General features: G+C 36.9%; 1 protein-coding gene across 4 annotated transcripts in view; it reads right to left on the bottom strand.

Annotated features, from left to right (window-relative positions):
• CCSER1 (coiled-coil serine rich protein 1) overlaps positions 1–20662 on the bottom strand; it is a 615756-nt gene that overhangs the window by 274709 nt on the left and 320385 nt on the right. For all 4 annotated transcript variants that reach the window (XM_071431637.1, XM_071431638.1, XM_071431640.1 and 1 more), the window contains exon 8: positions 2505–2588. In XM_071431637.1, the coding sequence (XP_071287738.1) occupies positions 2505–2588 (84 nt within the window). The remainder of the gene's footprint in view (positions 1–2504; positions 2589–20662) is intronic.

Genomic DNA, 20662 nt, shown 5'->3' with positions numbered 1-20662 from the left:
GCTGGAAGTACAGATTTTAATGTACTTCTCAAAAAGCACAAAACTGACTCCTACTCAAATAAATTTTTATGTGCTATTTCTGAATTAGCATCAGGATGCCATGCTTTCAAGACAGTCAAGTTGCATTTAAAAATTTTATCTTTCCATATTCAGAGTGACAAATGGAACATGGGCTGCCCCAAGACACAAGAACAAAAGCTTTCGTTTTCTATTAAGTGCTATGTTTGCAATAAATTGCAACTATGTGAAAATATGTGCAGTTTCATTAGCCACAAATGACTGCTCTTAAACAGTCTTGTCTAAACATTCACTTTCCAAATGTTTACAGTCTCACAAACACCTAAGTAAATGCAGCATTTGCAGAATATTAAAGCATGTTTCACATCAACTTTTGGTGAGCTTTATGCAAGCTAGGAAAACATTATCAGAATTTCCTGGCAATCATTACAGATTTAATTAATTTTTAACAGCTCTGAAAGACAGCTTACTTTCCCTCAAGACCCCACTGAAAAAAGTTCCTAAGAGCAGCTCTGATGCTGCCCTGACAATCAGGAGCCAACTTCATCAAGTGCCATGGGAAGGGACCCAGGGCACTTCCAGAAAAAGGGCACTGAATGTGCAGTATTGCAGAAGATGCAGTAGAGATTTTAAAAGTACACCTATGACTATACTTAGATAACTCAAAACGACAACAACAACACAAAAAAACCGAACCAAAAAAAAAGGCACCCAAAAAAAACCCCTACCAACAACCCACAACCACACCACAAAAACCAAATACTTCTTTTCCTATGGCGTTTCCACTTGTTTTTTTTTTTAGGTTTCATAAACTATAATAGTTTCTGTCATGTTCAACTCCCAGCCTGGCTTTAGTCAGTTCAATTAGGAGTAAATCAGATCTATGAAGTCCTTTCCAAGCTTAATTTCAAACAACTAAACATGGTCTCAAGAATCCCACCTGCACTTCTTTACAAGTCTTAAAGCATCAAAACTGAAGTCAATTAATAATGGATTAAATCCACGGTACTTTCAGTCATATAGAAATCCTTATTTCAAGGCCCTGGGAAGTTGTATTTTTTGTCTATTATGACAGTTCCCTGGGGGTCTTTTTGTCTTCAAATGATGTATACACAGATGAATTTTGACAACAGTTAACAGCAAACCAGCTACAGCTCCCTGTATCAATACCGGGTAATTTTACACTGACAGAATTGTCCACCAGTTAAATAGCATATGTTCCGAACTAGACTGATACAAAATTAATGCTCCAGGACTGTGGAGGAGTTTGATGCACCCTATGTCCCATTTTGTTATTTAATTTTACATAATAATTACACAATACATCATTTCTTAATGCAGCCAAATACAACACAAAGAATATTGATGATGTGTATTTATTTTGCAGATGTAAATATAGCAAAGAAATCTTTCACTCTTGGGCAGGATTACATTTTTCCCATGCAACTTGAAACTCAAGTTATTTGGCATAAAAGTGTACTCCTGCTTTTAGTGAGTATAAAAAAATGCAGTAATAGCTAGACCTGAATTAATTCTGTTCAAGTTCTGAGCTAGGGACGAGAGACAAAAGACAGAAAGGCACAAAAATCCCCTGAGGTAGATCAGCAAATTAAGATCTAATTAGGGAAACAATCCCTTGTCCCAAAGGGTGATGAAACAAAATCTTAGGTGCCCACACAGCTGCAGCTTTCATGGAAGGAATGTATGTGCTGAATGTCCTCCTGAAGGTGGTGCCCTACAGGATTTCTCTGCAGTGAGAGAGGAGGTGGAAACTCCCTCTAGTTTATTTGAAAATACTGAAGATATCCATGCTTTAACCACATTCCATCCAAACAGGAATCTCCAAATTCTGTTACCACACCCTTAGCAAAATAATAAAATGCATTTTCATGTGTTTAGTGTTTTCTAATCGCTGAATCATGTATTTTGCTTCAGTCACTGGAATGTCTTTTGTCAATCCTTAAAGCAGCAGTAGCCAAGCATTAGTAGCTCATCTGCTAAGTAAAGGTTCAGCAAGTGTAAGAATATTTATTACCTTATGCAAAGACATCTAATATGGAGAAAAAAAAATAACCTTATTTCCTTTTCTACTGAAGAATCTCATAGATTTGAAAAGCAGCCCATGGGAGAAATACTGACAATTTATCAGGCATGTGCATGGCCCTTCAAGATTTCTGGCACATGCATACAGTGCTGTGCTTATCTGCCTCTGATCAGACAACTGTCAACACACTGTCTTCAAAGAAACTTTTACAAGCAGTGAACCTAGACAGTAGCCACTTCAGAGGCTGACAAGTCCCTAGAAAAGTACAGTCAATGTTATCAGTGTTTATCTGAATGATTAACATAGCCTTAGGCTAGTAATTCCGTAGCAGGTGTGAAACTGTATTTCTTTATTATCTGGTCTTGGATTGACATTATCAGGGAAATGAACCCAAAAACACCCAGAAAACCCAGGACTCCCCCGCATGGCTCCTCCTGCTTACCAGCTCCTCACGAAGCCGGGCTATGAGCTCATCTCTCTCCTTCAGCTGCAGCTTCAGCACTGAGCACTCATCTTTTATTCCATCCTAGAAAAACATCAAAAGAGATGTTATAATAGGCTTAACGCTTCTACTTTGCTCATGACAAGAAAACGCTGTTCCACATAGTGTGAGATAATTACATTCAAATAATGAAACTCCATTTCTCTTTGTCATGTGTGGTATTTTCGATACCATTTCCTAAGTTGCTGCATAAAGAAATTAATGTATCCGAAAACATGGCATAGAAATTTGAATAGCTCCCTGCACAGAAGTCCATTTCATTGTTTTCTGAATCTTTCAACTCTTTTTACTGAAGATCCTATCAGGTCATTCCTTTTCATTTGAGAAACAGCTATGAAATGTTGTAATTTTAATCATACAAAACAACATTAGAGAACTATCAATTTAGAGCATTACTGAAGAGCTCTTGATCTTGGAGAGATGAAAAAAGCACAACAGACACGCACAGGAAAAGGAAAGCACACTCCCCATCCATACACCTTTTGTCCCACATCAGTTAAAACAGCTGCAGTTCTGGTATTAGCTGGGGGAGGAAAGAATTTAGTTACCACTTAGTGAAATAACTACTACAGCTGAATCTGACCTGCATGAAAGTAACCCTAATAGCTAAAACTGTACCCAAACCCATGTCCAGGAGGCAGGCTGCAAACTGTCCACAGGAAAACTTGTGAGTTCATCATATGAACATAAGTCTCAACATCATATTTGAAGAAGAAATATCAAGTTCTGTGTTGTTCTGATAAACATCTCAGAGGAGAAATTCAAATTAATAGACTGAACTGTTGAAAAGTGAAAACCTAGTAAACGAACCAGCCAACTAGCTGGTTATGCAACTGTAACAGAAGAATTCTATTTTTACATCCTTCTAGTGTGGAAACACTTAATGGAAACATGGGAAGTTTACTAATTTGGAGTACTATTATTGAAAGATAAAACCAAAAAAAACCCAAAAAAAAACCCCAGAAAACCACCAGCCATATGACAAGAAAACTTTTAGCAATCTGGTGGTATATTCACAACGCTTATTCTGAAAATAAAAAAAAATGGACCTCTAGTTATCAGCTAATAGCAGTCTAAGAGTGCAGGAATTATTTATATTGTGTTGAGTTCAGAGGTTTGAAAGGTTATAACCAGTGTGATAAACTTGCACTTTGCCATTGCTAATGTGTTTGTAAATCCAAATCAACACAGAAATACAGGACAAAAAAAGTAGTGTGATCCCATTTTCCTCACATAAAAGATAATAATTATATTATTTAAAAATAATTTTATTGCTCATCATCTGCTCTAACAGAAATGGAAGAAGAAACAAGACACATACACATCAATATTCTAAATATTTTAAATAACTGCAAGAGAAAGTGTTACACCATTTCTGGCCACTTGCACACTACTTCAGTACTAGTACAGATTTTCTGAAAGATCCAAATTTATAAAAAAGCCAGAACTCACACTATCTCCGCTAGGGAAAAACTCATGGAAGTTTTCTTTATTATATGCTATTGAAGCATTTTACTGTCTACTGGCAGATTGATGTTTAGGCACATTAGCTGAAAATAAAATTTTAGTGCATCCCAGAATGCAGCCTGCAGCACTGGATGTGCTATCGGTACACATTTAACATTACTGTTAGCAAAAATATCTGCTTATAAAAAATATGGTTTTAAGTATCAGCAACAATTATTTTATCAAAGCAAGGTCTTTATTTAACAAAATGGTTTTAAAGCAATACGGCATTCGCTATGGTACCTCAAAGTTTTGTTACATTCTTCTGAGTTCTTTTTGTCAGCGCAGTTTTACACTGTTGCTACCTTTTGAATTTCTCCTTTTTAACTTAGAATAAAATAGTACAATACACAGTGGAAAAAGAAAAACATCAACGTCCCATAGCCAAGACTATTACAAAAACATCTTCTGGAAAGCATGCAAAAACAAATACAGCAATGAGGCGTGTAACGTCGTGCCTCGACCACAGCAGGAAAGGTTTTTGCAGTGAGCTTTGGCAGTAGGTTTTGTCTAAGAGGCAAAGCAGAACTCCCTTGGACTCGTGAGAGCTTGAAGAAAGATTCTGCCTCAGAGAGCTTCCTATGACTTAAAACCCACAGTGCATCTCTCCTGGCAAAAAGCAGTCGAGCACCCAGCTGGATCTTCCTTGGCATGCAAGGAATGGACCTCTCCTGCTTGGCACAGTTCTTCAGGCACTTAACTGCCACATTCTATGCAACAAGTGTCTCATAAAATTTAGACCATAACTATCCTTAGAGCTTGGAGAAAAGCATGAAGGCTAAGGTTTTTCCCTTGCATTGCCTCATTTCAGTAAAACACAGATTAACCCTTCCAAAAGGACAAGGTGTTTGGAAATCAGCGCCTCATTATCAACTCCTGCACAGGCCACTGCAACCTTGTAAAAGAGCACCCTGCAATTTCTGGGATAGTTGAGACTCTCAGGTTTGGACTCTGCAATGATTTTGGCTGAGGTAGAGTTAACTTTCTTCACAGCAGCTCTTATGGCACTACAGGTTGGATTTGGTCTGGAAGCAGCGTTGATAATACAGATTTTATTTTGCTTTTGGCAAGCAGCACTCACACAGCATCGAGGCCTTTTCTGCTTCTTGTACTGCCACTGCAGCGAGGACAGGGGGGTGGTGGAGCGGTGTGGCCGGTGGAAACACGCCCAGGCTAGAATGACCAGCCCGCCTCCAGCCGAAGGGGCGCTTCCCCAACACGAAGCCGGGTATCGCGCCTAAGGCACTAAACTGCCTTCCGGACGGTGGCCGCTCAAACTCCGAGCTGCAGGATGAAGAGGCGTCTCTCAGTCTCTTAGTATGATTGGGTTTATTGGGTCCCGAGGGACCAAACACTCCCAATGGAACCAGGGGACGAGGGCTGGGAGCAGACACCTGAGAGCCCCAAAGTATGGAAAACCTCGGGTTTTAAAGGAGATGGGAGGGGTGAGGGGTAACAAATCAGGAGGGGGAAGGGAAGGATACATTGGGGATTGACATAAGGGTAAAACCAATCATGTACAACTAAGGGAGGGGCCCCGGCCCCTGAGCCAATCACCCGACACCCTGGCCAGAAGCTTCTGGAAAAGGAGGCAGGGGTGCCGAGTGACAGGCAGGCAACCGGGGGTGGGGAACAAAAAGATACATTTGATAACCATAGAAACTGGGGAGGGGTTTGGGGATTGACAGTTAACTGGGTTTGGGCAGGGCCTTTCAACATGAACAATGGGGGTGAACAGAACAAACGCAAAACGAACCACAACAAGGGTGGCAGTTGGGAGGGGACACAGCCAAGACAGCCAACTGATCCAGGAATATTCCATCAAATATGGCATCATGCTGGGTACACAAAGCAAGGGAAAGAAAGAGGAAGGAGTGATGGTGCTCATGTCCCCAAGTCATCGCTACACACAATAGAACCCTGCTATCTTGGTGCAGCAGAGAGCTGTTTGTGCTTGAATGCAGAGTAGAATTAGGATGTTATAATCTCATTTTGCTGCACAGTATCTGCAGAGGCATCAATCTTTCTTCAAATGCAAGAGCATGAATAAAAGAAAGAAAACACATTGAAAAGCAGTTGACTGCAAAAAAGTTTGGGCAATTTCAGTGTCCCAGACACCTGTCTGAATGTAGCACTAACAGAATAAAAAATGTTGTGGAAAAAACTGTTGCCAAAACAGTGAATATAGTCCCTCCAGAAAGTAACTACTGAAAGCTAGGCAGGAGAAGAGGCACAGAAAATCCTTTTCTCATGCAAGAACCAAACTATTTCAGTGGAGGATTGCATGAATGGTATTAAAGAAATTGCATGTTACGGAGAGGTGTGCAGGGCAGCAAAAACTGGTGGAATGCTGTGTTCTTGATTAGTCTGTGGGTAAACAGCAATGTATATCTGATGGTGTGAATTCAGGAATGGATCATCTCTACTCCTGAGGAGGTCTGAAATGCTCCATTATCTGCTGAGAAACTATAATACAGGGCAAAACTGCTGTGGAAAGACCAAACAATTTTTTGAGAAAAGCTTCTAAAAGTAAATGAGAAATAGCAGATACAGTCTGATGGGGATTTATAGTACAAAAAACAACAACAAAAAAAAACCCAACCCCAAACCTCCCAAAACCCCAATACTGCCTCCTAATGAATTGCCACAACAACAGATATTAAAGAAGAAATAAGTTGGAAAGGGTGGCCTGCTTTTTGGAGAGCATGCACTCAGTGTATTCTAAATCCATACTAAATTTTACTAACCTGGAAAAAAACCATTTCCCTCATAATGTAGGGCTTTCTAAATACACTTTGAATACTCTGGGGCTGTGAGAGTCAGCCTCTTAGCTATCTCCACATTCCAGTTGACACCTGACTCATGTATTCCTGTGTTTAGAAAATAAGCCCAATTATAGTGTGGGCATGATCACATTTGCAAAATATGTCTCCCACTTTTTTCAGCCCTTACAATATTTGTAGAGTGTAAAAGAACAGACTGTCATATAAGTAAAGTTGAGTTCAGAAGCCAATTAAAATCAATAAAATGTCCACAGATATAAAAGTCTGCTAGGTGACATTTACTTTTTCTATTTACTAAAGCAATACCCTTTGCCACTTTGATTCCTTATCTTTCTGCAAAATGAAAGATAAGATTTCTCCAAATCTTTCTGCAATATTTTATCAAGGCTACTAGTCCAGTAAGAACATGAATGCTATGAAATTATTAGTCCAAATAATTCAATCTAAGCTCTAGGCATGTTTTCATAAGATACCTGTACCACTGCAGCTTTGAGGCCATTTTGCAGAGCTTAATAAATTATATATACTACATATTACATTGTCTTTCTTATTCTCAGTGTTTTTCTGAATGCTGTTCATTATTTTACTATGAAAAACAGGATGAGAGTTCTGCTCTCAATTGTAGTAAGGATGTCCAGGACTCTAGAAATGCTTGATAAAAACTCAGTTAACAACTCATTGTTAAAGAAAAGTGTTAGACAGCATAATCCGTAAACAGTACATCTTCAAATTACTCTATTAAATAGAGATAATAAAAAAAAGTTTTTCAGACTAAATTCCAAGTGTATTTCATAAAAATGTGAAAGTAGCTGTGTGCAAAAAGGTATCCATCATTTTCTTCACTTATATCCTGTGATACTTAGAAAAAACCATGATTTAGGTGCAAGTTCATTATGGATCTCCTGTTATTACTACATACATCTATGGTTAGAATATTCTTCAAATTATCACCTTTTTACTTATTTTCAGTTGCTAGCTATGACAGCAATAGCTACGTCTCAGTGCCAGTATTTTCCTTTTTCAGTTTAATTCTGCTCATTTGGGAAAATGCTAAACATAGTAGCAAATCTGTTTCTGCTGAGATCAGGTCACAAGATGAGAAATTGTGCTGTGTGTGAAGACAGCTGCAGCAGGTTATGCCTAAGTGCCAAAAAGAATAATCATTTTAAATTTGAAAACTTACTTTATGCCTCTTCATAATTTGGAACACAGAGGCATATTGTGCTTACTGTAATCAAAGTGCTATAAACAGAACTAACCAAGTATTCTGGGAGATAAATTTACTGCTTTTCCTCTGATACTAAACAGAATATGTTTCTAAAGAAACACCATAAAATTAGAATATGATAAAACTCATTTGATAAATGTGCTGAATTTCAGATGCTAAATGGATTGTTTACCAACTTAGGGCACTGCAAAAATCAACAATTACTTAGGATATAGTGTCTTAAGAAAATAATGCTGGAACAAACAAAATTAAGAAATTTAAAACTGAGTGTCAGGTCCAGAAAGGTACACAAATGCCAAAACAGTTGAAACTTCCTCTCAGTTATGCAGCAGATCTACATAGAAAAATTCATAAATTTCTGGATAACTGTCTGGAACATTCAGAAAAAACACAAGGTTTAATATGGACATTATTAGTATTTTCCTGTGAACAGCATATAAGTCTAGATAGGGATTGTGGATAACTTCTATGGTTCACTTTATACCACCTGACATTAAAAAAGGAACAAGTAGTTTTGTGGATCTTAGATGAAATTTTCAGATGAGCGCTACTATCTTTCTCCAAACTGAGACACCACTTGTGTTAGCATGTTTTACAGAAGGAAGAGCATCTACCTATTGGAGCTTACACGAGTAGACTGCTGGACATTACAGACAGTGTTTTCAGAAATGAGTTTTCAGTCAGATCACGAGTACTTGCACTGTTTATCATTACTCTTGTTTTAATGAAAGTCTTAAAGACCCTAACATGAGCAGAGAGACCAAGTCTGCATCATTTCTTTCATGTGTCAAATCCAAGTCACTAGTCTGGTCTCTGCTGTAAGTACACCATGGCATCTCACATACTCAGTGTAACTCATCCCCTTCTGTGCCTTCTCTAGCTCTACCTACAGCATCACTTCATAGCTCTTGTATCAATCCCTTTCAATCACACCAAGAGAGAAATTATTTGGCTGGCTGCATTTCTTCACATGCGCAAGGCACATGGATTTTGTTCATGTGGCTCATCTGCTGTTTTGGTGCCTTGCCAGACCAGTCAGTCTTGGCTGGAGTCCCAACACCTCTCCCGAGGAGCATCCCTGCTGGCTGCAGGCAATGGTCACACTAAACTCGCCTGCTTCTCATGTCACACTGCCCCACCACCTGTTGCTGAAGCCCAGAACAAGGGTGAGAGCTAGTCCATGCTCCAGAAATTCCCATTAAAGCATAACACAACAGCTCAGAGCAATCTCCCATGACCATCTAGACCCAGCACATGCAGAGTCTCACTCCAAGTTATCTTTCCATTAGGAAAAACACAAATAAATAAAATCCTTAATCAGCTTTGTAAACCTTGATATATCAGAAAAAGACATCATTTTATACATCTTCTTTCCACAGAGCTCCAGTATTGAAATGACACTTCTAAAGGAAGAACTCTATTTCATTTCTTGATCAGGAAATGAAATGGAATTTGGGGAACACAGGATCTGATCTTCTTATGAGACATAATGGTGATTAATCCTAAAAAAAGACCTATGCAATACTATATTATATTCTAAGTTCAGTTACATGGAACATGTCAATAAATATTTTACTGGGTGAATTAGGGCAGTTACATCCATTTAAATACTGGAATTCAATTGATATTCAACTGTGAAGGTAACACTCAAAGAGACTATAAAGGCTATGCTACCTTGATGTCAGACATTTATGAATACAAAGCTAAATTAACAATGTTTTCTTAATAGGGAGCCAAATTCCGTTTACTCTGAAATACAGATTAAGCAATTAATTAATTTGGATTTTCTGTTTAACTCCAGTTGAAATTTTCTCTCTTTCTGAGTGATAATAAAAAGCATTAAGTTTATAAGTATGAAGCTTGACTAATAAACTGCAGAACATGAAAACTGAATGATTGTACCAGGTGAAAACCAAGATATATCTAACCTGCAGAAACCATGAATAGCAGCCAAGAGCATAACAAAAGATATGAATGCATTTTTCCCAATATAATCAATCCACCAATTCTCCCTTTATGGCCAGAATTCACATATACAGTACAGTGTCTCCTTTGGAGATATCCCTAAGTAAATTCTACATTCATGTAGAGAAAACAAGTGAAACAAAACCCCCTAACCTTGCTCTGGTTCTCAACCTCTTGTGGAACAATGCCATTGTTCCTGTTTCCTTAAGACAAGTTAACTGTATTTCCTATTTATCTCCTCCATGACTTCCATTGTTTTATAAAACCACATGCTTATTTTGTAACTACTGTCATCTCTTTTTGAAGATAGCAAATATCTTCCTCCTTACACAGCATATTCTGCATCTGTGACCAAAGCCTTCCTCCACCCTTGGACTGTGTCCTTCATTTGAACCAGGTAATCAGGATTCTACTAAGAATAAATGCTAAACTGTAAGTACCTTAAAAATATATATATATATATATTTTAGTAAGTACTGAAATAAAGGAGGTCTTTTCAAGGAACTGTGCACCATGTCTCAAAGCTCTTTCCTCATCTGGAAAACTAGGCTTGTTCTTCCCCTTCTTCTCCATTGCGTCTGCTGACATTGAATCTCAACTGTCTTTCATCTTTACATCATTTAGTATGATTAAATCTTTCTGCAACCTTTCAAACTCCATTTTAATTCTGATTGTTCTGGACCTTCTAGAAGTATAATTCTTCCTTTAATAAATGACTACTTATGTCTTTTGTACTGTACTCCTGATCTGCCATTAATCCAAGAGAAGACTCTTCTACTCATCATCGTATTTTTAAAAGCCTTTGATGAAGGGCTCTGGTGAAAGGTTTTTGGAAATTGAGTTAACTACACAAAACAGATCATCCTTATTCACAAGCATGACTCTTCTAGCAGACTTCTGAGGTCTGATTAAAATCTGAGGAAGCCTCTTCTGCTCTTCCTCCTTTATTACGTTCATTCATGCTCCAAGCAAATCTATTTTCCAGAACATTTTCTGCTAATTTAACCAGTAACAAACTCAAATTAAAAGAACTTTAAAAAAAAAACCCAACAAACAAAAAGCAGTTGTCCATTTCAATCTGACATTCAGCCACAAAGATCAAAGCAATAGATAACAGGCAAGAGTTAGCAGTTCAACCATTTCCATATCAGTCTCATACTTAGAATGAGTAGCTGCTGCAAGGGATCTCCTATTCTCTGCTGTTCCATTACTATTCTCAGATATCTTAAACTGGCATTTCAAGACTCATTCTTTGGATTAGTTCCCCCAATGTTGCAGATGTATCTACTGATGTGGAAACAAACACCAATTTTTTTTATTATACTTTTTGTTTTTCTTCAACAACCTTATTAGCCAAGAGTGCTTCCTTAACCACCCTTTTTTTCAGCATTGCAAATTCTCTACAAGACCCCACTGCACTTACTCATTTGATGAAAACCTTCTGTAGTCAGGGTGGGGTTTAGTTTGTTTGTAACCATACGTTCAGAAGTTTAATATTGTCCTATTAACTCTCATTATCATCAGGGATAAAATATTCATATCCAATTTTTTTCCCTAATGTTGAATCAGCAAAACCAAAACCTCTTCACACTTTTACAGGTAAATAACCTTATTAATCATGTTAATAAAAATAGACTGAGCCACATGAAGGAATATCCATAAAATCTATAACTTTGTGCAAATATAATTTAATTTACAACTGAAATACAGCCACTTTTTCATTTGTATGTCAGTTTCTTTCCGCCAAGCAGCATGACAAAAAACATTCACGCCAAAAAAGTAAAAATATCTGCCAATCTGCAGCATTTTTGTAGAAGTTTCATTACTGCCATACCAGTAAATGTATTTCTTCATATTCAGAAAAAAATGTCCTCAACAAAACAAACAAAACCTCATTTGTCTAAACAGAAGGAGACAAGTCCAAATTGGATCCTGGCTGCCCTGTGAGAAGATCAATAGAAAAGTTTCTTCTAGCTCCAACACAGCACAGGCCTAAAACTAAGCTCAAACCTCCCCTGAATCCATTGTAGTTTTCTACTATAAGCTTGTATATGTGACACAATATTTATTATTTTATGCTGAATGCAATGTTTCAGCTTTAAAATATTCTTTGTCCTGCCTCCTGGAACTACAAGAAAATTTCAGACAGGAGGAAAGGGGAATGTTATGAAATAGTGACCTTGCTTTCCTCCCGTTGTCAGGAAAAATGTGACAAAACAACATCTTGTGCACAAAAAGGACAAAACACATATTTTTATTTTACCATTACTGTTTTTAAAGCCAAGTCAAGTTTTTCTTTAGGATCGAAATAAAAATATATAAAAACAATTTTGGATTGATGAGGATGATTCAGGGAAGAAAGCAACGAATAAGCTTTTAGATTTTCCAAGTACATTAGAAATAACAGACATAATCTTATTAAATGCTCTCAAGAGACTAAGAAAGAGATCCAGCCAGCTCTGCTTTAAGTTATAATTATGAAAACAGTATGTCATTCCAGGAAAGTATTTAGGATCAAATATACAAATGCTTGCATGCATGGATATCATGTTCAAAGAACAAATCACTGACAATCTTTGAGTATGCCAGCCTAATTAATCTATTCCAAAAGGTTCCCTAGATCCACCATGGTGACATAGAAAAGAAAGAAACTCTCATATTTAGATAAAATGAAACCCCAGCTGTTCTACTGATTCTTTGTATTTACATCATGAATATGTATTGAAAGAACATGATCCTCCCTATAATTAAAACTTGTAATTTACTACTGCTTAAAGACTGTCACATTGACATTCTATACAATATTACTGACCCTTTAAAGAAAATATCAGTGAATAGCAAAAGGGTGCACAGCTGGTGAGCAAATCAGTAAATCATGTTGATAGTTTAGAATACCTTGCTACACTTAATGTAAAATTTACACATATAAAACGTGAAGATTGTTTCCTGCCTTTATCACACTTGCCAAGCACAGTTGGATTTGTTGCTGCACTTTAAAAAAATCTCTATCTCCTCTTTCACCTACAGCCATTTAGTACAATGAGCTCGGACACACACTCCTTCTCTAGACCCACTGGGGTTTTATCTTCTCATCAGTAGTCAAGACTAGATTCTGAATTACAGTGAATTTACTTCACTGTGGTGAAGTCAACCAGCATAACTAGACTATATATTCAGCATGACTCCCTCCTCCACTGCATATTCAATTACTCACTGACCTTAAATTGAAACACATTTTTTAGCTGAGAATAAATCTTTGTTCAACTAACGGGTCATTTTTTATGCAGATGTATCAATCTTTTAATACATTCCACTTTGCATACATGCAGAAAATCAAATTTCTGGACTGACATTATGGTCATTACAAAAGACAAGACTTGTTTATCCTTATGATTTTTTTTGAGGAAAAAAGCCAGAACCAAGGCTTTGTCAGGTAACTGAGACAAACACAGTTCAGCTATCATAAAATGATTGTCCTATGAGAGCATAACTACAAAGATACTACAAAAATTTAAGTCTCTTCAGACAAAACAATACCAACTATAAATGCCTACCTTTGTTTGGCCAGTATAGAAAACAGCACAGTCTAAATAATTAGTGCACCACTCACCAGCATAATAAACATGCTAATACAGAACTGCTCTCCCTGGTTCTGAGCTACCATGTAAAGAAATGTGTCAATGCACTAAGCCAAATCAAGCTAAAATTCTGTGTATAAAATAACATAAAAATATGCCTGTGGGATTTGACTAAAGAGCATCGGAGTGCTAGAAGATCCAGGTAACTCCATCAGTTAGCTGCAATTTGCTATTACTAGACTTTATTTGTTACAGATGGGGAAAGTTGTGGGGTTAGAACCAAAGAAAAACGGGTGTTTTTTCTAGATGTATATTTGCATGAATCATCTCTTTCCACTCATACATTTTACCACTTAATTCTCCAACATTTGTCATTATGAAATTGGATATGAAATAACCTTGCAAGCTCTTCTTTGCTCATTTTGAGAAAACAAAGTAAAATGCCAAGAAACTCAGCCAAAAATGAGCTTGATGTTATTTCCTTCAGGCAGTTTCCCCAGAGAGCCAGTTACTAAAAGATTTTTTCTAAGTCATATTTCACATGATATGTGTGTGCCACAGAAGCATTAATTATTCTATCGCTTGCAGTGCAATACTAGACCTCGTTAAGGTCTGCATGATTCTTCCTTCACCACCATTGGATGTACTTAGCTCTCTACCCTTTCCAATTCTGATTATTAGAAAACATATTCTACTTAAAGCATACCTCTGCTTTCTCCTGTTTCTATGCCAAAAATGTGAAAATAGATGTGTTTCAGTATCCATTCTTTTTCCTGGGCATGTGTTCTACCCTACACTCCCAGAGAAGCTTAGTCAATAGATGTGGTGAGCAAGACTGGATAGATTAATGAGCTCATTAAAATTCATTAAAGAGTGATGTGGGGATGACTGCCCACTTGAATTAGCTTTATTACTGTAGGAAATTGTTTCATATGCCAAGCTCATCACCAAGCATGCCTGGAAAACATTAGCGTAGTAATCAGACTTAATACGAGAACCTTTCATTACCCTGTAAGGCTAAAGGCACTTATAATGACAAGGAAAATATTATCAAGATGGACATGAGAGTGGCTAGCATAAAATAATTTATTGTGCCTAATAATTCAGTGATAAACTGCACAATGGTGATTTCAAGTTAAAAATTCGGTGGAACAGCTGTGTTTCCATGGCACACCATGTGCTCTTCCTGTAATCATGACATTAACTGACAGTAATAGATTTAGAAGGTTTAATAGGTCAGGTTTGCTCAGATAATAAATCCTAATGCAAATTAACTATGACTCAAATATTTTAATGAAAATCTTAATTGGTAACTGGATTTTCTTCAGGAGTATGTGAGCCGCTTTTCCCAGTCATGCCTCAGATTAGCAAACATATTTCCACACGTTTTCTGATAATTCTAAGTTGCAGACAAGCAACAGGTAAAAAATACTTGTACACATAGATAAAAATATGCAGATAAAATTGTAGAAGATATGGAAGCAGAGAAATAGAAAATTAGCATAAGACTTCTCTTCAGTCTGCAAAAGCCCCGCTGAAGAAAGGATTATGTTCTACGATCTTTTTCAATGTTTAAAGGCCTAGAACATATTCAGAATCAAGGTTTCTCAACATTCATCAAATGCTTTAAGGTGTAATCTCTGAAACTTCAATAATTTATTCCAATCATGACTACCTTATCATTTTAATTACACTCTCTTTCACTCTAAGCAACAATAAATGTTCCTAAGCCCTACCTTCCTGATTAGTTTTATTTTGCCTAAATTGCTTAGCATTATCAAGTTCTATATCTAATCAAGAGTTTGGCATTTGTTTTAATATGAATGTTAAGGAAATACCTGCAAGTACCCCTGTTTTATTCATGGTCAGAGCATGTAATGAGACTATATATAAATTAATAGTTCATAAGATCAGATATGATCAAATTTTTCAATAGCATATCATAATAAAGTATGGCAAATTATGGGTGAGGATATTTTTAGTGATAAGAATCGTTCCATTAAAAGATGATTTAGGGGTGGTTTTAGAGTGGCATATTGGAAGATTCCCCCCCACCCACCACTGTAAGGTAACTAAACAACGTGCAAAAAAAGTGCTTCCCAGCTCTCAAAAATACCATTACATTTTCATGCCTTGTGTTGTTGAGCCACTCCAAACACCCACTACCTCAAAGCAATTCTTTCTTTTCAAATTGTCACAAGCAAAATACCAGTTACTCATGAATTTTCTAGCGCAAAAGAGCAGGTTATCTTTCTGGCTTCACATCAGAGCAACTGCCCATTGTTATTTTGCTTCTTGTATGAAAACTGATGTCCCTAGAACCTCATTCCTTAGCAACGTTCCCTGCAGAAAGGGACTCCACCAGCTATTAGTTGAATATGACACTACTGGGACTGACAGGGCAGCAGCATCTGACTCTCAGATATTTTCAAATTCCTGTTGAAAATATGTTGCATGGAAGCAACACAAATGGAGGCTAATAAAAACAAACAAAGAAAGGCAACACACAGACTTCAGGGTTGACTTCTTTAGAGTTCTGTCCTTATCCTAAAGGCAGCTGCTGCTTCTGCACTGTAGCTCACAGAACTAAATAAATGAGCCTTAGAAAAGCCTTCTGACATAGGTCATGGTTGTCATGGTTGTGATCCTAGAGAAGAGGAAGCTGAACAAAAAGGACAATGAGAAAATCTCAGAATAAAACTGAGGTTTTTATTTTCCATTTCTTGCCACGACCATAACTGAATTATCTTTTGCTTGTCATGGCTCTCAGACCCCTTAATCCTCTTTATCCTGTATTACACCTGCATCAGGCATAATGAAGGACTTTACAGTCTTCCTAAGCCATGCTGGTTTGGAGCCCAGGACTTTACACTCCCAGAAGTTTTCCAGACACTTGAGAGTGGGTAGGGTGAACCTAAACTTGAGAGTATTCACCAAAGGACTCCTGGGTCTACTTTCAGTCATTCAAACAGATGGGGGATTTTTTAGGATCTCATTTTAGGATTGATTAATACTGATTTCCTAACCAGTTAGAAGTTCTGTACTTCTCCCTCTTGTACAGAATCTTTTTGAGGGTCAACAGTATCCCTAGCACCTATACTATGAGTATCTAGTCAACATGGGAACGGGGAAACATTCTATATTTTAATCATACAAAGTAAGGAGAAACATTTTCTGCAGTTGAAGATGCAAAATAGTGAAAACAGAAACAGAACAACCCCAGCCCACCATATAACCCCCTTTCACATCCAGGTGGGAGGAGCTGAGCTGACTTTGGCACAGTCATCTGACAATTGTACATCTTTATTTTTATAAGGCTACACAACCAAACCATTTGCACAGCTAATACATAAAATTACGACAAACCTGTTGTTTAGATGTTTTGAAAATTAATATGCTGTACACAATAAAGACATAACAGGAAAACCATCTGATTATGTGAGAAGAAAATCCTTCTTCAAAATACTACCTAACGTTTTCATCAGTATAACCTGTTCATGACAAATTACTTATCCAAATGACATCACTAATCTGTATAAATTTATACTACAACTCAGTCTTTAGGACTCTCACTTCAAAAATGTGAAAGATCTCAGTCATTGACCTTTTTTTTTTTAAGTACTTACTGTCCTATAGTTCATACTCTATGTACATTTTTTAAAAAGTTTGACCCAAGCATCAGCCCTACCTATAAAAAGAAATAATGAGGTAGAGACAAAACAAAGGGAATTAATTAAAAACTATCAGCAAAACAAGGATAGAATGTTAAAGATCACACGTTTATGTGCTTAAAAAAAATCAGCAGGTTCTGCTGATTAACCTGGACCCTGATTTTCTTAGCATATATATGTTTAATAATGGTTATCATTAAGCACACTCCTTCTCACTTAGCTAATTGTGTGTTTTCATGTTTCAAAGTTCTTAGTCTTCTTGCTCAATTCAAATTACACAGAACAATTAGCTTATGTCAGAAAGTCAGAAAGAGAAGAAAATGTTCTTTTCTCCTCAGTTACATTTCTTGATTGGAGATGAAATGAAAATCTGAATGAAAGAAGCTGATGGCCCTCACTCTAGATGGTGGACACAGAGCACTGGTAAGCTCTCGGTGAGAATCTATGTGCCTTTGTCAAAGCTTTAAACATCTGTCATTCAAAGATGCACAGTCTGACAGAAAAACAAGCAGAATTGAGAACTAACTATCAGTCCTCAGCTGCTGCTATATTTATACACCATTTGTAGTAACTTTGTCCTAGAAAAGTCAAATGCTATCCCTGGAAATATAAAATGGCTGATTTTGCAGTAAAAGAGCAGAAGTTTTTGGTAAATGTAATAGAAAAAGATCATTAAAGTGTGAAATTTGCTGTGGTAATAATATGCATGGTTTCATCTGACTGCATTCATCCCCACCCCAGAACTCAGATGTGTGAAAATCCTCTGACAAGAGTAACAGAAACGACTTAGAAAATTACTTAGGTGCTGGAGACTGTCCTTCAGCACCTTTCACATCAGCAGACGAGTACTTTAGTTAAGACTATAAACTAGAGACAGGGGTGACTTCCATATCTACTATATATGAGTAAAAATCTGTCCCAGTGAGGTGCTGATCTTTAAAGATGATACTAAGCACTCTCAATCTTATAGGTTAAATGTCCAAAGAAAATAGTAACATTTACTTTGATTGTTGATTGAATGACTCATTTTCACAGGAAGCTTGCAGCCAACTAAAAGGCATCTACAAAGAAATCTCCTTTATGCTATACTGACACAGAGCTTTGTTTCTTCTGTCTGCCATATATAAAACAGGAACTCATGCAAAAGGCTATGAAAACCTTAACACCACACCTGTGACCTAAAACAAAGAAGCCAGTGTGAGGCATGCTCACACCTTGAAGCAAACTGCAAAACATTAGAATACTTACTTCCATTTTAACAGGCTTAAGCAAAACAGAACCAAGCAAAGGTCATGAACATCGCTTGTTGTTGTTAAAAACTTGAGAATTTTTCAAGGTTAAACAAGTTTCCCTGTATATTTAACAAATACAGATGTAGTACCCAGACATAACACCACTGAAGCTGCAGCACAGCCTTTCTTCCATGTAAATAGAAGCAGATCATGCCCTGGTGAACACTGCTGCAAGCATTACCACCAACAAAACAATTACTTTTGCACAAATTTCGCCCTCTGGCTCTTCACCAAAAGTATCCTGCCACAATATTCATGTAATCAGATTTTCATCCTCTATATATCTCCACAGTTGTATGAAGACAGATGTTGATTTGCCCAACATATTTTCCCCACCTGTAAAAGCAGGCTTAACACTTAGTACTAGGCATTAGGAAAATTAATGGAGCTATGAAAATTAGAAAGCCTGTGTTATACACCTACAGGAGTGAACAGCAACTTTTTATATCCTGCAGAGAGATGAGTATAGTTTTCAGAAAAATGAAAAACCCAGACTGATTTCAAAGAAGTGTTAAACAGAATGAAAACCCCAAAGGAGAATTTTTTCTTTAAAAGGGAAGCATAGTTGTTTGTTTTTTTTTTTTTTAAATTTTTTTTTTTATTTAGTGAAAAGAAACACCTTGGTTTATGTATCATGAAGATCAATCTGGGCAACCCCCATTTTGCTGTCCACAAGACCAATGTGTGTTCTCTTAGGTATCTTACTGCCAGGCTAAATTGTAATTATTTTACTCTCATCCCTAAAATTTTTAACATTGTTGGTATGTAGTCAAGCCTGTTGACAAAACGTTGAAATTATTTCACTCTTCATGACCTATCAGATGAATTATTTACTGTTTAACCCTACTTTCAGTGTTCTACTAAGCCTCTCAACAATGAAAATCCTGTAGCACAGCTAGTAACCAGCTATTGTATAATCTTTAAGAATGTTATTAGCCTTTGTAATCCAGTCCATTAAAAGCAAAGTAGTGAAAAGCAAAGTATATGCATTAACTATGAATGACATCCAAAGGCATTAAACTAGTCACCAAATGTAAGTAAAATCCTAATCTATTAGAAAAAGAGTTATTTGCTCATCATTTGCTGCTCAGGGGGTTTGCTGACTAAATTCATTCTGGCTTTCTCAGCTAAAATTCAATACACATATATGACACAACTGAACAAGAAAATTTATATAAACAGCTGATTTTAGAGAGAGCAGCCTGTTATGCGCAACAGAAGTTCGTGGATTGGGATGCTGATGTGAGGTGTAGAAACCTGCCCAGTGACAGGTTTGTGAACTGTTGCTAAAGGCTACTTATACATAAAGCTCAATCACAGTTCAGACACAGTTTCTTATCCAGAAAACCTGTTGGCTGAAACTGGAATGGGAAAGGACTAATCTTATTTTCAAACTGATGCTTTGTCCCCTGCTTATCAGACCCAGAACACCAGAAAGCCTATTAAGTGTCCAGGCTTGTGTATGAGGTGGCAAAAACAAACCCACCAATCTGTGAGGAGAGGAGCTGTGAAAGAAGGGTAAATGAGTAGTGTAATAAAAGAATGGATTAAATAAGACACAGAGAAAAGAAGATGACATGAAAGAACAAATAAGGAAAATCATGAAAGAAAAAATAAGCTAGACTAGAGGAAGTCAGCAAAAATAATGGAAGAAAAGTTGACAGGTTTTGATAACAAAATATTATTAAAATTAAAGATAAACAGAATAAATGCCAAAGAAAACCTGATTTTTTTTCCACTCCAATTTACAGTAATCGACAACAGAACAGATTCAGCAATGTAAATAGTATCATTTTATATATAAGCAGAAACTAATTTTCTTGTACAAGAATCTAAAATGAATGTTTTATGAAATCTCTGAACTTTTGATGTTCTAAGAAAGTAATTTGCTGAAACTTGGTGCAGTATTCATCTTTCATTCTTGCTTTGAAAAGGCATGCAATACTGCAGAAATCATCCAGAAGAAATAATGGCTTAAGGAAGGAAGTCAGGGTTACATGAAAAAATGCCAACAGTTGAAAAATTCTATGTATTCAATATTTTTTAGAGGCAGACCCATTGAAAAATTGCTGTTC

The sequence above is a fragment of the Agelaius tricolor genome, unplaced genomic scaffold (assembly GCF_023055355.1).
Source record: "Agelaius tricolor isolate 1412-34295 unplaced genomic scaffold, bAgeTri1.0.p SCAF_8, whole genome shotgun sequence".
Lineage (NCBI taxonomy): Eukaryota > Metazoa > Chordata > Aves > Passeriformes > Icteridae > Agelaius > Agelaius tricolor.
The sequence above is the reverse complement of the archived record's forward strand: the minus strand, read 5'-3'. Positions and strand labels throughout refer to the sequence as shown.